We start from the raw sequence: 20007 nt of genomic DNA, 5'->3' as shown, positions 1-20007 counted from the left end.
ATAGCAAATAAATAATACCAATGGCCAAATACTGTACTTACCCATTACTGCGACGGTGGGCGTGCATCTTTGCACAACAAAGCTCTCGAGGACAGTTCTTCGCTGTTAGCATCGTTCGTCCCTGACGGGCACTTTGCTAGCCAGCCGACTTTTGGGAAAAAGTGGAGACGGATAGTCTGTTTGTTGGTATGTTTTTCGTGTCTCATGCTCCTTTTGAGCCTTTCGCGCAGTGCGCCACTGCTCCGTTTTTACCATGTTTAGTTAGTTAGTTAGCACTACCCAATGGTTAGCACTAGCTGCTAACTTCTCTATTAACGCTAATGGTAACGTTAATTAGAGCAACTTTCACACCGCCACGTGGGAATTTGGATACACGCGACGCACGTCACCTCAGACCGTCCTTTCAAATTAACAGCATGGATGCATGATACAGATACAGGCACACAGCCCACACACAGCCAGGAAACCAAGCATACTATTATTATTATTTTTATGCATTTGCAAATAAAGTGGCTGCATTCGTTGGTTAGTAGGCCTATTCCAACGCACACACACACACACACACACACACACACACACACACACACACACCATCGACCATCTCAGTGACACACACACACAGGATGAGGCCACACTTGGTGGTGTTTTGGAGGTCCCCCAGTGGTTCTCAATCTCAACCTTTTTCATATTTAGTCCACATTGTGACCACCATTGATGACACTTTCTCTCTCAGACCCAAATAGAATGTTTTTATTGATATAAATGATTGTGTCCAGAATTCCATGACTAAACAACACGTTCTCACTCCGACCACGTAGCATAAACTATCTGTATTGTAGGAAGAGAGATGAGAGTGAAACCTATGATCAACAGTCAATCTTCTAATCTACATTATCGAATTGCGTTAACTTCTTGTAAATTAAATAATGCCACCCCTGGTGGTCCCCGGACCCCACATTGAGAACCACCGCCCTAGAGGTGGGAGGGCACCGGCCCGGTGGATAACCTGTGCCTTGCTAACAAATGTAAAGAGAGAACAGACACTCATTTCTCAGAAAGAGAGATTGTGGTCAAACGTTTAAAAAAAAAATCCTTAACCTTCCCTTTTCACGGTGCCACAAACCTTGCTTTCCACATTTTTTGGTAGGTCACAACAAGTGACAAGATGACAGTTTAGAAAGTGTGACGGTTTAAAAGCCATCTGCACACTGAATCACAGAGTGAAAGTAAACACTCACTGTGTTGCGGTCTGTAAGTGTTTTTTAACAGCTATAATGACCCCTCATTGCAGACTGTCATTATAGCAAATGGGCCTGTTGTATGGATGCTGCTGGAATTTACTTGAAAAACCCTTGGAGGTAGCTTCAGGGATGCTTCAGTCCAGGAGGTTGCTGTTCCAACCAGGTTTATATTGTATTTATCACAACATTGGAAATAAAATAAAAAAAACTTGCTACCAGTTCTATCAGGGGTGGATGGATGGAGGAAGGAAGGAAGGAGAGATATACTGTGTGTATATTATGTAGGTACAGTGTATGATGTATGGCATTATGGTAGCCTATAACAGACTTTGAGACTTGACTGTGATAACGAGCAATACTGTCAATAAACCAGGCTAGAATATAAATGAAACATTAGACTAGACTGCACGGAAAGAAGGGAGAAATGAACAACTAAGTGATTTCAAAAGTTAATTGTATAAATGGAATTCAAAAACGTATCTTTGGCCAAAACAATAAATACTGTATTGTATCTATTGCTGACTAACTGATTATGCTGATTATGATGATTATGCTGCACAATGTTAGGAAAGGGCAGTGATCAGTGATTCAGAGAGAACACATGCTGCTATCAATCTATTTTTAAATAAACAATCGAGTGCACGTTTATAGGGGTGTAACATTCACAAAATTCACAGTTCGGTTTGAATATTTCATTATTTTCACAGTATTTTAAGTGTTTACATTTTATTTCAATTCATGACAATGTTTTCAACACCTTTCGTCTCAGTTTTAGTTTACCCAGACATCCTTGTAGAAGACTTGCACTGTTCAGCAGTGAAAGATTTGTTCGTTTTGCAACGCATATTGAACCTAAAGCCTCGTACCTAACCGGTCCGGTATGAATAGCCGTACAAGTTTACATTCACTTTTTTTCTCTCTGAACGATAACCGGCACTGCAAAACTCCGTCACCTCTTTCAAATGATTATTACGTTGATGTTTCTCTTCCCATGTTGTTTCCACCCTCATACCTCTCTCTCAACAGTCTTTCTTCAGGTTGAATAGCAGCATTATTTCACATGCTCTGCAAGCACATAATTCTATCTTTTATTACCCCACTGTAGGCCAACACCGGCTTAGGGGCCTAAAGTGCACCATGATGCCTGGCATGACTGAGGGGAAGAAGCTGGATCTTTCCAAGCTCACAGATGAGGAGGCCAAGCATGTGTGGGAGGTCGTCCAGCGAGATTTCGACCTGAGGAAGAAGGAGGAAGACAGACTTGGGTAGGTTGAAAAGATAATAGCTGGTTTATTCCTCTTCCACGAAGATCTGCCTCTACTCCCAACAATGTCCGATTAGCTCAGTCTTTTGATGCTGGACTCTTTGCCAGGGAGTTAGCCTCACTTTGGACTCTTTCCTCTCTCTTTTGGGGGATTATGCTGTGTGACCTTTGGAATTTTGAGAGTAGTATCAGACTACTAAGGCCATATGGCCTTAGTAGTCCTTATAAGGCCAATTCACCCCCCCCCCCCCCCCCCCAAATGCCAGCGTAATTTCGCTCGAGTTGGGATATTAGGGGTACGGTGGTGCAGTGGTAACCGCTGTCGCCTCACAGCTCGAAGGTCCTGGGTTCGATTCCCACCTGGGACGCTGTGGGCGTTGGAGTTGTGACCCCCCCATTTCTTCAGTGCCTACTGCCCAGGTGGGCTATCTCGTCGAAAGGGCCTTTCTGTGTGGAGTTTGCATGTTCTCCCCGTACCCCCCAGGGGGTTCCTCCGTACATAAACCCCCACTAAAAACATGCAGAAGATCGTCATCCGACCAGTGACGACAACATCTGAAGTTGGTCCAATGAAGGTCCTCGGGCGCTGGAAAGAAATAGCGACCACTGCTCCTGGCCTGCCCCCTGGAGGAAAGGACAAGCCTGGATGGGTCAAAGGCAGAGGACATATTTCACCGGCCACCGTCAGCACGAGTGTGTGTTGTGGCCGCATGCATGTGTTGTAGTGTGTTCGTGTGACAATAAAGACGGGCTGCCGTCTGAAATCGTGTTTTTAATCGTGTTTTATATTTCATCTCGGGCGACGAGCGAATTTTCTCCCTATCGCTCTGTCTCTGTCGCTCGGACGCCCAGCGATTTTTCTCTCGGGCGAATATACGCTCAATCGCTCGTTTGCATTGACTTTGTATGTAAACTCGATGCCAGCGAAAAACTTGTGTCTCTGTATTCTGTGGTACTTAAATACCTCCCATTGAATGATCTCTGTGACCATGCAGTGGAAATCAGGGCTTTTGTCCATTCAGACGGATATCCCTCCAGCAAACGTGCTAATTCTGCTCTTTTTAATCAGCATTTCTGTGAACCAGGATTACAAGTCAACTGTTGTGCCAGAGAGAAAAATACACTGGCATGCTGTTGACTTGTCCTCAGATGACGGGCAGGAGAATATTGATGAGGATGTCGATTCTTCTGAATTAATTGTTAATTCGAGGCAAGAACTCTTGTTACTGCAAGTGACAAAGGGTTACAAGGAATTCAGAAGTTGCTGTGGAAAATAACTTTGAACAAATTTAGCAAACTCAATTTTCCTAGCCTGGGTAAACCCATCCCCCACGTGACCTGCTCTCAGACCTGTTCTCAGTCTAGTGACTGGGAACTGAGAGAGCAGGTCACGTGGTGGCTGGGTTTACCTAGGCTACAATTTTCCATCCAGTGTGTTGAACAAAGAAAAAAGACCGCAGTGGTGGCCCAACAGTTAGAGAAGCGAGTTTGTGAACGGAAGGTCGTCGGTTCAATCCCCAGGATAAATCTGTGTGGGGAAAGTGAGAATGCAGTGCTTGTCCCTCCCTCATTACCACCACTGAGGTGCCCTTGAGCAAGGCCCTTAACCCCCAACCACTCCAGTGGAGCTGCTCAGTGGCCAGCAGATCAGACTGTGGTTGTAGGCTACTGGTCAGCTTCCGTGTGTGTGTGTGTGTGTGTGTGTGTGTGTGTGTGTGTGTGTGTGTGTGTGTGTGTGTGTGTGTGTGTGTGTGTGTGTGTGTGTGTGCGTGCGCTACTGGTCAGCTTCCAGGTGTGTGTGTGAGAACAGGGCGGTCCTATAAAAGAGAGCATTGCTCTCAGTGAGACTCCCCTGAATAAATAATAATAATACATCGGATTTATATAGCGCTTTTCCTAATGCTCAAAGACGCTTAATAAGCGTCTAAATAAAGGTATTAAATAAAGGTTTAAAAAAAGCTCCTTGGTTCCACTTACCTGTGGCTGTTCTTCTGAACTTCATGATGGCTTCATTCCAGTGTACTAGCCTGTGTGAAAAGTACTATGAGTGCACAATAACGCTGTGTTAGCCCATAGTGACAACATTATGTGCTTTCAACGGTTTCAAACTTTTGCACTGGTTATTACACGGTTATTACATGGGAATAGGCCACTGTAAAGACTTAGTGTGTTGGTCTCAGATGTTGGCTCAGTGCACCGTAACATGTCAGCCCGGGCTTAACTGAACCATTCACATTCCACAGGGAGCCAGTAATCACATGACCTGACATCAAACCCATGCATGTAATGCCACATAATTGGTGATCTGCCGTTTTTATTTTTTTGCCCACTTAAAGAAGACGGATTCGTCAAATTGTCGGTTTCTGTTTGTATGCTGGATGATCAACCGGTTCTTGTGATGAACCCCTAACTAACCCTGGACTCAACATGAGATCCACCATTTGAAAAACACCTCCACTTTACAATAGGACCATTTAGTTGCTATATTCTACCAAGCATGCCAGAACGGTGGACTCACTCTGTTGAGACGTACGTCAACAACAGCTGATTCCAGATGACTTGCTTCTGACTCAGAGGCTGCTGCTCTGTCTGTCACATGGCTCGGGCAATGGGCACTGATGGACGGTATAGATATCAGACTGTAGGAGGAAAGGCTTTGCTGATGGACGGTGTAGATATCAGAATGGGGTGGGGGGAGTTGCTGGAATGTCCTCATATCCTGCATTGTGGATGAGGATCTAGCAGCAGCTGCCACTGGTTAGCTGCACACAAAAAGACTTTTCACTTAGCATAATGTGACAGGGACTGGTGTTTTGGGTAACAAGTTAGGCCAAGGTCATTCTTCAGTTTTTTTTTACAGATTATGAAAGTGCAGATTGTAAGCTTTCAAATGATGTGTCATACATTCAAATCTGAAAATAATTTAGTTGAAGAAGATCATGCTTATTTGAGTATTCATACTCACTAAAAGTTCATACTCCATTCAGACTTGGACTTGACTTGTGAGCGTCTCTGCGATGCATTCTGTCTATCACATTTTGCAGCAATATCGTATAGAGCAGTGGTTCTCAATTGGTGGGTCGGGAGACTCGGGACCCAAAAGTGGGTCCAGATGACTTGCTATTCTGAGTGGGTCGCGGATGTGTGCATGGAAGAAAAAGTTATTCTACTCCTTGAGGATGGCGGCGTTCACGGCCGACATTGCTGTCTTTCAGAGGCTGTAGCTCAGGCTCATCTTTAAAGCTGATATCCTCTGAAACTAGAAGGCCTAAGGCATCCATTGGTACCACACATGTCATGCTACTGTAGCTGCGAGCATCACAAGTTTAAACTTGTTTAAAAAGCTTGTGGACCTAAAAAAAAGAAGAAAATCCAACATTTGGGTCACTAAGAAAAATGTGGGTCGTGAGGCTAGACCAGTTGAGAAGCACTGGTGTAGAGGAAATGTGGCCCTCAGCTGAATGTGGAAAAGTCTCTTCTCTTGTAACAGAATTGTTAATATGTCACAAGGCCAATGTTAACGATGCTGCAACAAAATGAAAAACAACTCTCTCCCTTTCTCTCTCTCTCTCTGTGTCTCTCTGTCTCTCTCTCTCTCTGTCTCTCTCTCTCTCTCTCTCTCTGTCTCTCTCTCTGTCTCTCTCTCTGTCTCTCTCTCTCTCTCTCTCTCTCTCTCTCTCTGTCTCTCTCTCTCTGTCTCTCTCTCTCTGTCTCTGTCTCTCTCTCTCTCTCTCTCTCTCTCTCTCTGTCTCTCTCTCTGTCTCTCTGTCTCTCTCTGTCTCCCTCTGTCTCTCTGTGTCTGTCTCTCTGTGTCTGTCTCTCTCTCTGTCTCTCTCTGTCTCTCTGTGTCTGTCTCTCTCTCTGTCTCTCTCTCTCTCTCTCTCTCTCTCTCTGTCTCTCTCTGTCTCTCTCTCTGTCTCTGTCTCTCTCTCTGTCTCTCTCTCTCTCTCTGTCTCTCTCTCTGTCTCTCTCTCCTTCCCAAATAGAAGAACACTGTTCCTCTTCTTCAACAATTGCAACCACTTTAGGTTTTGTTCCGGACTTCCGGTGCCAATGTTCTTTTTCAGCCGTTTGTTTTCCATTCCGATTTTTATTCATGTGGTTTGCTTTAAAATCGGTCATGTCTGGATCCTGTGAAACCACAGATATGCCGGATAAAATGACACAACATATTTTGGAAATATTTCAGAGTTTGTTTTCGGCACACAAAATAACACAGAGTTCATATAATCTGATATAAATTCACATAAGTTTTATTTCCAAGGTTTGTTTGGTGTAAAAATTCATACTGGGAGAGATAATTGTGAAATTATTTGTTTATATTGGAAGTTATCGGCTTTTTCCAATAGGACTTTCCAAAAAACAAAACAAACAGACAAAATACAGTCTATCAGTGTAGGAAATTAAAAAAATATTTTGGGCGCAAATTTTGCCCCCATGGTCTAAAAAATAGGGGCATTTACAATTTTTTTGGGAGCACTTAAAAAAGTAATTATTACTGCATAAAGTTGCTAAAGCGGATTGTGGACAACAGCGTACTCTTTGTGTGAGTGTGTTTTCTTCATCTTCTTCTGGCAACCAGCTTGCAGGTGTTAGAGATGGAAATGAATTGAATGAAAATACAATTATTTAAATCATAGGGCAATTTCTGCCCCTGGATCATGGTTTTTGGGGGCATTCTGACTTCTGAGATTTCTTGGGGGCATTTTTGCCCTTGCCCCTGGCTAAATTCCTACACTGCAGTCTATACTGCATTAGTAGACATTTTTTTCTAAATAACTCCTCCTGTGGCAGCCTGGTAAACCAGCCAGTCACGTGAACTCACATTTCATTTTGGTCGCATAGAACGAAATGAAATGTGAGTTGACGTGACCGGCTGGTTTACACAGGCTGCTCCTGTGGAGCATCACTAAAGGAAACAGGTAAAGACTGGTAACTCCTACTCTAGCTGTTTTTTTCTGCAACTCACCCAGCATTATGTCCAGCATGTGACTGCTGCAATTGATATTTGTGTGTTTTTCTTGGTTATCTCTCTCAAAATTTGGTTGGTTTGGCTAAATTGGTTTGGCTGAGACAGAACCGGTCTGTTTCTGGATACGTAGGGCCCTATTCTCCCACAGGCCTTCGGCACTAAAACGGGCCTTAACCGCAAAAAAACGTGCCTTGCGCCTGTTTTGGGACGATATCAATATGGCTTTACGCTGCCAAATGCGCTTTAGGCCGAATGGGCGTGGCGCAGTCCCAGAATGGGCCAAAGTGGGCGTGTCGGCCTTAAATCTCGGCGTACTGATATCTTGGCACCTGCCTTAAATTTAGCGCTTTGCGCCTTTGAAAACCAGGCCTATTCACTGCGCCAGTGCACTTGTGCCTCTCCCCTGTCACCCTTCTCTGTCTCTCTCTGAAACCAGGCCTATTCAGTGCGCCAGTGCTCTTCTGCCTCTGAGTCACCCTTCTCTCTCTCTCTCTGACTCCCTCGCGCAAACAGACACAACACATAGCAGCACCCAGCTTCCCATAGGAAATAGCAGTTGTAAGTTTACTGCCTGTGAATGTCCACTCCCAGCATGCAATTGGGTCCTCCATTTCGCTACTAAATAGAGCCGAAATAGATATAAAAGGTAGATCTAAAATAATGTGTAATGGTAAGACAACCTGCAATTGTCGAACATTTCAATATTGGACCAAATAAAACATGAAATGAAACACCACCCTATGTGAAACATATATGTCCTCTTGAGCCTATATATACCCTGTGTGGATTTAACGTGATTTAGGTAAGTGACAGCGGAACGCGCTTCGGAAGCTTCTACTGTCATCTGCTATACTGTGATGTGCGCTCCAATAACTTCGCCCTACTCCACATTTAGTTTTACAATAAAAACACATTTATGCAATGACTTTACATAATGTAGGGTATATTTATGTGCATCATTCTACCTGCAGCAGGGGAGAGAAAACGATATCTTTCTGGACAAACTTTCACCAATCTAATAGGCTATATTTTTCTAGCTGATGCGTTTAGTACATTATTTTCACTTTGATCTTGCTATAGTGTAGCGTATTTACATGCTTGCAGTATTGAAACTGCAGTTAGATTGGTTTGAGAAGCATAATAATATGGAATAATAGCCTATAATGCAGACAGACAGGCTGGATGAAGGGAGGGGGGGGGGGCAGAGCGTTTGGCTTTCGTCTGGTTTTGCGGGATCACTGGAATTGGAGCTAAAAAGGCAAGCGTGCGATTCGTTTATTGCACTTATCCAATGAGCATGACGGTGCATAATTTTACGCCTAAAAGGCGTGGTTGTAATGCTTTGGGCTGCATCTAGCGCCAGCACGACGATATCAAGTGCGCCTTTCCACGCCCACTGCTTTGATCTGCGCCTGCCGCTCGGCCTAGAAACTGCGCCGATGCAACGATAGGGGCCGTAGGCTACAGGATCAATCTGCGGTTCTTTTCCCACCCTGATTCAGGCATTCAACCAACATTGTTCTCTGCAAAACAATACTTTCACTTGTCTGCCTTGAGATTTAGTCAAAGGTTTCCACACAAATTTGTCTTTCATAGTCCTTCGTAGTCTACCTATGAGAACATTTTCCTTATGTGCAGCTGCCACAACAAAATTAAATGTGGGGTTTGAAATATTCTATCTCTTAAATTCAGAAAGCTATCATGTAAGAGCTGAACATCTGTGATGAATGTGTGATTAAAAGCTTGAGTTGTCCCACGGTCATTGTTTTAATGAAGCAGATCAACAGCTGGACTGTGTAGTCCAGTAGTTTATCATTCTTGGGAGGAACATGGTAGAATCAATTATTTTTGGTTTTCAGTTTTGGTCAGTGAGACGAGCGAGTTGCAGTAGGCTTGACATGTTAAGTATTGTTTGTTAGAAATGTCTGATGTGAATGTTGGCGTTCACTCAGCAAAATCTTTGCTGGGTTTCTGCAGACTAAGGAGGATGGTTAGTCATCTGAGTAAGGACAGATGTACGACTGGTATCTGTATCACTGAAAGTACGGAAGTATATGGAACTTTTCAGGATTTTATTTCAGAAACACAGCTTCCTCTCGTGATTCAATGAGCAGGAGTAAACTCAAAATACAGCAGCATAGTACTGTGTAAACAATGCTAAATGCTAAGTAATGTTACATAAACACAAGTTTCATCCATTACCATTAAATAAGTGACTTTTCACATTTCCTGTCTGTCTGTCTGTCTGTCTGTCTGTCTGTCCAACCCGATCTCCCAAAAAATTGTAAAATAGCAACGTTTGTGGACAAACGTTGGTATTTTACAATGTCGGCTAAGAAATTGTAAAATGGGAACGTATGCGTCTACAGCGGTGGGCGTGGTTTGGGCGTGTTTTACGGAGATTTTCTGTTTCTAACCCCTCCCCCTACTCTAATCCTAACCCTAAAATCTCAGAACGTTACTATTTTACAATTTTCGAGCCGAAATTGTAAAATAGCAACGTTGGTCCATATCGTTGGTATTATACAATTTTCTGTGAGACTGTGTTGGTCTGTCTGTCTGTCTGTCTGTCTGCCTCTCTGTCTGTCTACCTGTCTGTCTGTCTGTCTGTCTGTCTGCCTCTCTGTCTGCCTGCCTGCCTGTCTGTCTGCCTGCCTGTCTGTCTGTCTGTCTGTCTTAAGGTGACCAGACGTCCCCGATTTTCAGGGACAGTCCCCGTTTTTGGTGACCTGTCCCCGGCTGGAGCTGTCCCCGAAAATGTCCCCGATTTTCTACTGGCGTCTGCGGCCGATATTACTCTAGCTCTATTAGGCTCATTCTTAAATCTAGAGTGAAGATACTTATAGGCCGGCAATCCTCAAAGTCCGGACTCCGGTCCGCATCCGGACCGAGACGCCGTCCTATCCGGACCGAGCCCTATAACCTACAAATCATTGATAACTTACATTTTCACGGAGCGTTTCTATTTTAACCGGCACATGCTTTTCTAGTCTTTACGGTAATACTGGTTCATCTGCCAGGAAGCTCACAGACCAATGAATGCGCTGTAAATCATTGCACGTGATGCTACTCGGCCAATCAAATAAGCGAATCGTTTCTCCCTGTCGTTTCCTAGTGCTGCTGTGAGAGTGACACATGGACGGAGGGGAGGCGAGACATAGAAGTAATTTCACATGGCGTGGTCAAAACAAATGACTCTTACATGTCCATTCATTGTTCTTACGGGCAGTTCAAAACCAGTATGTCTCGGTTGAAGTGCAATCCGATCCTGACCTGCCTATGGAAGCGCCACACATGAGCAAACACGTACACACACACGTACACACACGACACCAGCGCACACACACATTCACTTGCCCGACGGCATGAGAAGTTTGCATTGGGAACGCTCGACAGACAGACACAGACACAGACAGACACAGACACAGACAGAGGGGGCAGACGGATAGATTGATATATGGATGGATGGATGGATGGATAGATAGATAGATAGATAGATAGATAGATAGATAGATAGATAGATAGATAGATAGATAGATAGCTCACTTCTCTAAAGAGAAAAGGTGGAGCTGGAAGTTTGTTGGCTTGATTTAACAGTCAGTTGTATACAGACATTGTACCATTAGGCTACTTCAGTCATTGAGTTCAATGGCACTGAATCATAATGCAAGCTACGTTACAATGTTCCGGTCCTTTGCTGAAGGAAATTTTCTCGAACTGGACCTCTTTGAATTTTAATTGAGTGCCCCTGAAACTGTAAGACCTACAGCATCCATTGGGACCAACAATGCCATGCTACCTTGTTGGGAAGGAAGGAAGGCTAAATAATGAATTTTGAAAAACCGGCATGGTCAATTTCAAAGATATCTGAATGGATGGATTCTATGAGTACCCATGAGTCTCCCCTTTACAGACGTCACTGGCCAACCATTCAAGCAGGAAGGTTGCAGGAGGCTTACGGGCGGATTAAAACCATATCAAAGCATCTCATGTCTATGTAGCCCACTGATCAAGACATCCAACAAGTGTTTACAAGTTTTTCTGCTTCCTGCTCTTCCAGGAAGACATTGAAAAAGCAATTAGCACTCCACCGAAAATACATTTTGAGATCTGAGGCTATTCATCAGGGCCTCTTCGGTACAACAGCCATGGGCAAAATAAATGAAACCGGAATCATCCCCCTTTTTTATTTCATAGGTAATAACATTGGATATTTTAATGATATATTGATTGCCGGACTGGAAATGTCCCCGATTTTCATTTGAGAAATCTGGTCACCTTAGTCTGTCTGCCTCTCTGTCTGTCTGTGTGCCTGTCTGTCTGTCTGTCTGTCTGTCTGTCTGTCTGTCTGTCTGCCTGTCTGTCTGCCTGTCTGTCTGTCTGTCTGCCTGTCTGTCTGCCTGTCTGTCTGTCTGTCTGTCTGCCTGTCTGCCTGCCTGCCTGTATGCCTGTCTGTCTGTCTGTCTGTCTGCCTGCCTGTCTGTCTGTCTGTGTCTGCCTGCCTGTCTGCCTGCCTGCCTGCCTGTCTGTCTGTCTGTCTGTCTGTCTGTCTGTCTGTCTGCCTGCCTGTCTGTCTGTCTGTCTGTCTGTCTAGCTAACTATCTAACAAATTCACCTCAAATCAAATGAATGACTTCCTTCACGTGACGACATAATCGGCGTCTTGGCTGTAACCAATCAACTGAGGGGAGATGGAAAATAGCCTGCAAAAGCTAAGCTAGCCACCTGTGGGCTGCTGCTCAGGTCTTTCTCTGGAAACCATTATGCTATGCTTTTAGAGGAGTCTCTGCATCTGTGCCTGTTTGTCCCGCTCGCCGTTTCTTTATTTCTCTCTCTCTCGGCTTTATAGTGTGGCGTTTATTATGACAAATGGTCAGATAGCCTCTTTTTGCTTTCATTAACTTGTAAAGAAAGACACACACACAAAGACCGGGAGATGTTAACAGTAAGAGGAGAGAGTCTGACGAGGGACGAGCAGGAGAAAGATGCTCCGAAAGAATCAAAGTAAAAGAGAGAAATGAATCTGGAGAGGGGATTATTAGTGTCAGCGGACATGAGATCACCATGTATGGAAACGCATACAGTGACTCAGGTCTCCATAGCGGTGTGTGCTGTGCTCTTAACTCATTGAATGCCAATGACGACAGCTGTCGTCAATTCAAATACTGACGTAGAGTGCCAATGACGACGGTTGTCGTCAATTGCGTTTTTTGACGGTGGGACGTGGATCAAAGCCTTCTGCCTCTCCTGTACAAATATTATAGCTATTGGAGGTCTATAACCTATTTTACAGAACCCTTAGGTGGCGACAGTGCTCTCCAGGTTAACAGAAAGGCAGAGAAAAACAGAGAATAAGTCATTGAGGAAACGGAAATCGCATTGCATCCGTATGCATCGATATGCATGAAGCGTTTTAACGTTAGATGTGCCTGCAACAGGCAGCAGCCAATCTGCTCCCACAATTGAGGTCCTCCACTGCTGCGACAGCCCATTCGCATGATCATCGTTATTATTCTCAACTGGAAGCATACAGTAGTAGCCGGTGACAAACACACGCGGAAAAAGCTGGATGTCGCCGCGCACCCTTCACAGTGCAGTCAGAGCAAACTCAGCAGAGAGCCACCTCCCATACAGGGAGGAGTGTGCAGTTGAGGCGAGGCGAGGCGAGGCGGGGCGGGGGGGGGGGGGGAGAGCAGCACACAGCCACACAACACCCAGACAGACCCAGGCAGCAGGACAGGGTTGGCAAACGCAAGCCAGAATATCCGATGCCCACCAGCAGCAAGAAGCTGCAACCAGCAACGCACGCAGGGGCCAGCTAAAATAACCATATATATATGGTTGCAGCTAAAACTATTATTCTGCCAAACAAAATTCCCTGGCCTAAACTGTTTTATTGAAGGAAATTATTTTTGAGGTGTGACTACATTAGAAAAGATTAGCTTCAGAGTCAGTGATGTGCTTGAAATGTTTAATTTCACAAAAGGCCAATTATCTCAGCTTCTAGGAAAAAATTACTGTTTTTCGATGAATCAAGCTATCTTCTCCGGCTCATAACTAAAGAACGGAAAATGGGATCAATAAACTTTTTTTTGCAGATGATAGAATAGAGTCTCATCGTTCTTTGTGTGTGTTCAGTGTTTACAGAGTAATATCACACAATATTCTGTGGGCCTCGAGAAATCACTGAAAACGCTCTGAAACTCTGGCACTGGGAGCGTCCGTTCTCCAAAAGTGGCTGGCACTCAATGAGTTAAGTGACTCAGGTCTCCATAGCGGTGTGTGCTGTGCTCTTAAGTGACTCAGGTCTCCATAGCGCTGTGTGCTGTGCTCTTAAGTGACTCAGGTCTCCATAGCGCTGTGTGCTGTGCTCTTAAGTGACTCAGGTCTCCATAGCGGTGTGTGCTGTGCTCTTTAAGTGACTCAGGTCTCCATAGCGGTGTGTGCTGTGCTCTTAAGTGACTCAGGTCTCCATAGCGGTGTGTGCTGTGCTCTTTAAGTGACTCAGGTCTCCATAGCGCTGTGTGCTGTGCTCTTAAGTGACTCAGGTCTCCATAGCGCTGTGTGCTGTGCTCTTAAGTGAGCGTCTGGCTGCAGCAGCAGGATTCCTGAGCTTTGTTGCAGAAACACGGCAGTTCCTGGTTTGAATCAAAGTAACGGGAGCGACGCGACTGTGAACTCTGAACAGTCCACACAGTCCATTAAAGCAGCGGAAAACATCGGCAAACAATTGTGTTATATTGGGTTTTGAATTGATATTGTTAGACCTACTTAAACCGCCAGATATACTGTAGCCTAATGTGAGCGCTTTCCGCTGCCGTTTGAAATCTCATTCATTCTCGTCACTAGAATTCAAATGACAAATGTCTGATTCCCAATACCGATTCCACTAGTTATTTATACAGTTTAAAGTTGCAGAGTCATGCTGAGGTTTTTCATTCATTAATTTCCCATGTTTGGCATGCTGTCACACTCATCGTTGATATGGAATCCATGTACCGACGCAGCTTCGCCTGGAAGTTGCCTACAGCACGGATCTTATTCAAATCACAGAAGGGCATGCTGTAGTGTAGTCTCTGGGATTGAATGTTTCAAAGGAGGACAAATTGAACAGATATTACTTTTAAATCACATGACTGATGTCCAGCAGCTGCTGAGCTATCTGCAGAAGGTTAGATAGGGTCGTTACAAACGTTCCCCTTTCATCCCTGTGAGCTGGGCATGATTGAAAAAGGCTTGGGGGAAAAAGAAAGCCCAACAATAAGCATCCTCTCCTCCTCAGTGGGTGTTTGCCAGACTCTGCTGCTCGCACTCGATGGCATGTGGGACTTGTTAGGTGCTGCCGTCAGCAGCATCTTGTGGCACTGAGTGAGGCTGTTGCTTTTCCAAGTATCCCATAAGTCTGCTTCTCCTCTCCCAAACTTGTGCTCAAGAAAAGTCATGGAGTCATTTGTAATAGACGTGTAAGGAGCGGCCAAGAACGTCGGTGTCATACAGAATTAAGGAAGGATCTGTTTGTTGAATGGGATTTGGCTTCGCCTCCTTGCTTTTTTCTCAGCATTTTGAGTAGAAGTCTGTGCCTGGAGTTGATGCAGGATAATTATTATCTGATGACAGAATATTTTTGAAACATTCATCATGGAGTTCAGGGCAACTGCAGTTGAACCAAAACGTTAAGGGCCGTTAGGGGAAACTGGAAGGATGACAGGCTCAGTCAGCGCTGCATATGTTTTATGTCTTAACGTGCTTTTATTTCTTATTTCTTATGTTTTTATCTTTTTTTTTACACTGTCTCTTATGATTATGTATGTTTGTTTGTTTGTTTGTTTGTTTGTTTTTTGGTAGTTCTAGCCTAGATGACATGAGGCTTGTGATCGAGAATACCAATGCATTTTTATGTAAATGGTAAATAAACTTGAAGCTTGAAACTCAAGTGAAATAGCTCCCTTACTTACAACAGAAAAGTAATAGATATTATGCATTAGTCATTTTAAAGATAATTGTGTTGCTATGCCAGCTGAGAGGAATTTGAATAATTATGAAGGGGACGATTGGATTGGTAATTAATTGAGGTATAATAACTGAAAATGTAATAGTGAAATGTGTTATGCTGCTTGCCTTGAATAGTTATCTTACTGTAAAGTGTTACTGAGGAGCTAATGCATTACCAACATACACTGAGCACAAGGGCAGAGAAACGTGAGACCATCACATGCACTAACACACACTGGTGTTCCTGCTACTGCTTCTTTTATGCACAACAGAACCACAAAGTGTATCTGTTCAATGAAACACTACGTTTCCCCCCATATGAGACTTCAAGACAGACACTGTTTAATTTAATTTAATTTAATTTTGACCTGATGATGCCTTTTAGAAAATACTAGACTATTTGAAAGTCAATGTAGTGTCGTTTCTGGGCTCCTCTATCCACCCCAAAGTATACATTTGACTACTTGTGTTTGCTGGGTAAGGCAGATGAACCTCTTGCACAAGGTCACACACTTCAAGACACTAATCAGTTGCATGAGGATACATTAAAAGTCCTTCTCCTTAAAGGAACACTCCGCCCATTTTCAACCAGCTTTGTATCATTAGAACATCAGTAGTATATCAGAAAACTGTAAACGGTCTGTCATTTAATTTGACAGTTATTGAGTGTTAAAGTGTGGACCAGTGACATCACTGGTCCACACTAACTCAAATTAATAACTCATTAACTCAAATCAACTCTCAATAACTGTCAAACTAGATGAATGATGAATAGTTTGACAGTTATTGAGAGTTGATTTGAGTTAATGAGTTATTAATTTGAGTTAGTGTGGACCAGTGATGTCACTGGTCCACACTTTAACACTCAATAACTGTCAAATTAAATGACAGACTTCAAAACCGTTTACAGTTTTCTGATATACTACTGATGTTCTAATGATACAAAGCTGGTTGAAAATGGGCGGAGTGTTCCTTTAAAGAAATGCCCAAATCTATTCATGTATTAATGAATCACTTATTTGTTTGCTTGATATTCTTGCTTGCATTACTCTGATGTCATTCATTCTTTTTAACATATGGTCTCTCTTGAAGACAGCAAGAAAGCAATAACTGTCTTCTGGATAAATGATGGCATTTATTTGGGCTTTATAGGCTATTTGTGTTGCCATATACAGTATACAGTATTTGATTGTGCTGACTGGAGAGATAATTAGTAGAGAGAGGGGCATGTAACCCGGAGCCAGTTGCGTAGCTAATACCACTGATATGTTACCAGATGTGAATGAAAATCCGCTGACGGCATGGAAAACAAACCTTTGTTCTTGCAATTTGTTTTGTTTGCTGGTGTTTACCTCGCAGGCTGAGGCTATACGCACTCCGGCGGCTCACACAGATTCTTTACGCACTGCAGCCTGATGCCTGTAGTAGGGGTGGGACAAAATATCGATACTCACGGTATCGCGATATTTCCACTTGCGATACGTTATCGATACACTGGCACCAAGTATCGATATGTTTATTTAAAAAAAAAAAAAAAAAAAATGTAATGTAATAAACAGGCTAAAATATTATGCTGTGTGTGGTAATTGAAACATAGTTTCAAGTTGACGTTTATTTATGTTTGTAGTTGAAACAAAAACATAAATACTGTAGGCTACATGAATGGAAATGTTTGATCATTAATATCTACTTTTAGAAATGATGTAGGTAGGTTATATGGGTTTTCTTGTTTTAATAATAATAATAAAAATACTTAATGTGTAACTTTTCCTCCGTGGTATCGAAAATGGTATGAGTGAGTGAGTGAACTCTGAGAGAGTTCATGTCAATTCTGCTAATAAATACATAATACCTGCTTCTTGCCTTTTAGGGGTATTTTTTTCTCTTCAGTTACACAGATATCGTGATGTATCGTTAGGGATGGGTATCGTTCAAAATTTTTCGATATCGATACCGTTTCGATACTTTGATTTCGATACCGGTTCCTGAACGATACTTTTTTCGATACCAATTTTTAGAAAAATCAATTTTAACAAAAATAAAACTGCATTACACATTGACAATTATGATACCAATCAAGTTTTACAGCAGAAAGAAATAAAACCTACTGTATTTAACATAACTTTAAGTTGTCTAAACTTATTGCTGTCCCTACAAAAAAATATTGGAGTACTACAAAGGAAAGACATATAAAACAAATAAATCAGTGCAATAGTTTTCAGTGCAAAACGGAGAGTTGCAAATCAGTGTTTAATGCTCACTGATGCAACAGAACGCTATTCTTGTCCAAACTGATGACTGATGAGACAGCTCCACTTCATGCATGGAAGACAATAGTTGAGCATTGACTAGCCTATCAATATAGCCTAATGGCACAAAGTGAATCCCATTTATATTCAACAAACTATCATGACATCAGCGTTTGTTAACGAGTTGCTAAAAATACACAATAGGCGATAACTGCCCGCTTGCAATAATTGAAGATCTAACGCTAGCGTTGCACATCAGTGGTTAATGCTCACTGCTGCAACAGAACGTCATTCTTGTCAAAACTGACGAGACAGCTTCACTTCATGCATGGAAGACAATAGTTGAGCATTGACTAGCCTATCAATAGCCTATAGCCTTAATGGCACAAAGTGAATCGCATTTACATTCAACAAACTATCATGACATCAGCGTTTGTTAACGAGTTGCTAAAAATACACAATGCCCGCTTGCGCATAACGTTAGGGCGCCAATTAATTAAACGATCTAATGCTACAACTCACAGCCAGACTGTCAGACTGAGGGATCTGATAACCGCTAACAACAACAACTTGCGGTAAGCTGACCCACCTCTCGATTATTTCTCTTGTCTGTGGAAACCAGTCCTTGTTGTTTCTGTTTCTTTCCCTGCTTTTCATCATCTTCGCCATATGGTACTCCAGGATAGGACTAGCTTGAGTGGCTAACGCTAGTTCCACTTCTTGTATTCTGTCTCCGCAGCGCACGCTGCCTGCCTCAAAACAAACACACACCGGCTAAAGTGGGCGTAACTTTTCCTGCATGCCTCTACATGACAGCCAATCACCAGCCGTATTAGAGCGTGGTGTGCAAGCATGTCGCATGCTTATAGGCTCAATGACGCTGTTTTGTTTTGGTATCGAAAATTGGTATCGATTGAAAAGGGAGGCTTCGATACCCCTTAGTATCGATGTTTTCATTTCGGTGCCAAGTAAGTATCGAAACTCGATACCAACCCCTATGTATCGTAGGTTAAATTTCTTCCAATATATCGATTATCGCAGAATCGCTGTATCGTGATAATATCGTTATCGAGGGCCAAGTATCGTATCGTGAGTTACTCCACGATTCCAACCCCTAGCCTGTAGTATGATCAGGTAGACTGAAAAGCTTTCTCTAGGCCGGGACATCCATTCAGACAGAGCTGCTTTTAGCCTCGTCTATCCAGAGGAAATGTTCAGAGAGAAAACAGGCCAGAATCTTGACAGACACAGGTGTGTGTGCCATCAGACGCAGGTGTGTGTGCTATATGTAACAGACGCAGGTGTGTGTGTGCTATATGTAACAGACGCAGGTGTGTGTGTGCTATATGTAACAGACGCAGGTGTGTGTGTGCTATATGTAACAGACGCAGGTGTGTGTGTGCTATATGTAACAGACGCAGGTGTGTGTGTGCTATATGTAACAGACGCAGGTGTGTGTGTGCTATATGTAACAGACGCAGGTGTGTGTGTGCTATATGTAACAGACGCAGGTGTGTGTGTGCTATATGTAACAGACGCAGGTGTGTGTGTGCTATATGTAACAGACGCAGGTGTGTGTGCTATATGTAACAGACGCAGGTGTGTGTGTGCTATATGTAACAGACGCAGGTGTGTGTGCTATATGTAACAGACGCAGGTGTGTGTGTGCTATATGTAACAGACGCAGGTGTGTGTGTGCTATATGTAACAGACGCAGGTGTGTGTGCTATATGTCAAAGTTACTGACATGGCAGATTTGGATGGGATCACATTCATGGATGTGATCCGGTACAGATTATATTAATCCACCTCCTGATCTGGGGAGGGAGGGTTGGGACTTAATAAACACATTTAAATATTACCTTGTCATCCAAAAGCTTACCTGTTATTGTCTCTTCTTGGTCAAAGGAATTAAAAAGTCCATTTGGCTCTGCAGAAAGTTTATATTTGCAGCTTCTTCTTCTTCTTTTTTTCCTGTTTTTGTCCCATTTGTTCACACATGTGCACAGCTTCCTCCTTGTGATTAAGAACTCAATTCCAGAGCCGTGTAGATAGAAGAGTCACTCCCGACATCTCCATTCACTCCAATGGACCAGTTTTTTTACTCTCAAGAGTTCCAGGGAGTAAGGTCCTGGATTAAGCAGCACTGTCGAGTTGCAGCAAAATAGACAGTTTGTGTTGTACTCTGAAAGCGTCCCCCCCCCCCCCCCCTTGAATCAAATTGTACATTATCAGCTTTATTTTAGCATGCAAAAGTAGCGCGAGACCCATTCGTGGCTGTTCATTGGC

General features: G+C 43.3%; 1 protein-coding gene across 1 annotated transcript in view; it reads left to right on the top strand.

The window, feature by feature from the left end:
• Positions 1 to 2381: 2381 nt before the first annotated feature.
• Positions 2382 to 20007, top strand: part of LOC310781655 (melanophilin-like) — a gene marked incomplete at its 5' end in the record, with an annotated part of 67975 nt that continues 50349 nt past the window's right edge. The window contains one exon of the mRNA XM_083642254.1: positions 2382 to 2506. Coding sequence (XP_083498380.1) covers positions 2382 to 2506 — 125 coding nt within the window. The remainder of the gene's footprint in view (positions 2507 to 20007) is intronic.

Source organism: Poromitra crassiceps (assembly GCF_964638095.1).
Source record: "Poromitra crassiceps genome assembly, chromosome: 8".
Classification (NCBI taxonomy): domain Eukaryota; kingdom Metazoa; phylum Chordata; class Actinopteri; order Beryciformes; family Melamphaidae; genus Poromitra; species Poromitra crassiceps.
Note: the sequence above shows the minus strand (reverse complement) of the source record. Positions and strands in the feature narration are given on the sequence as shown.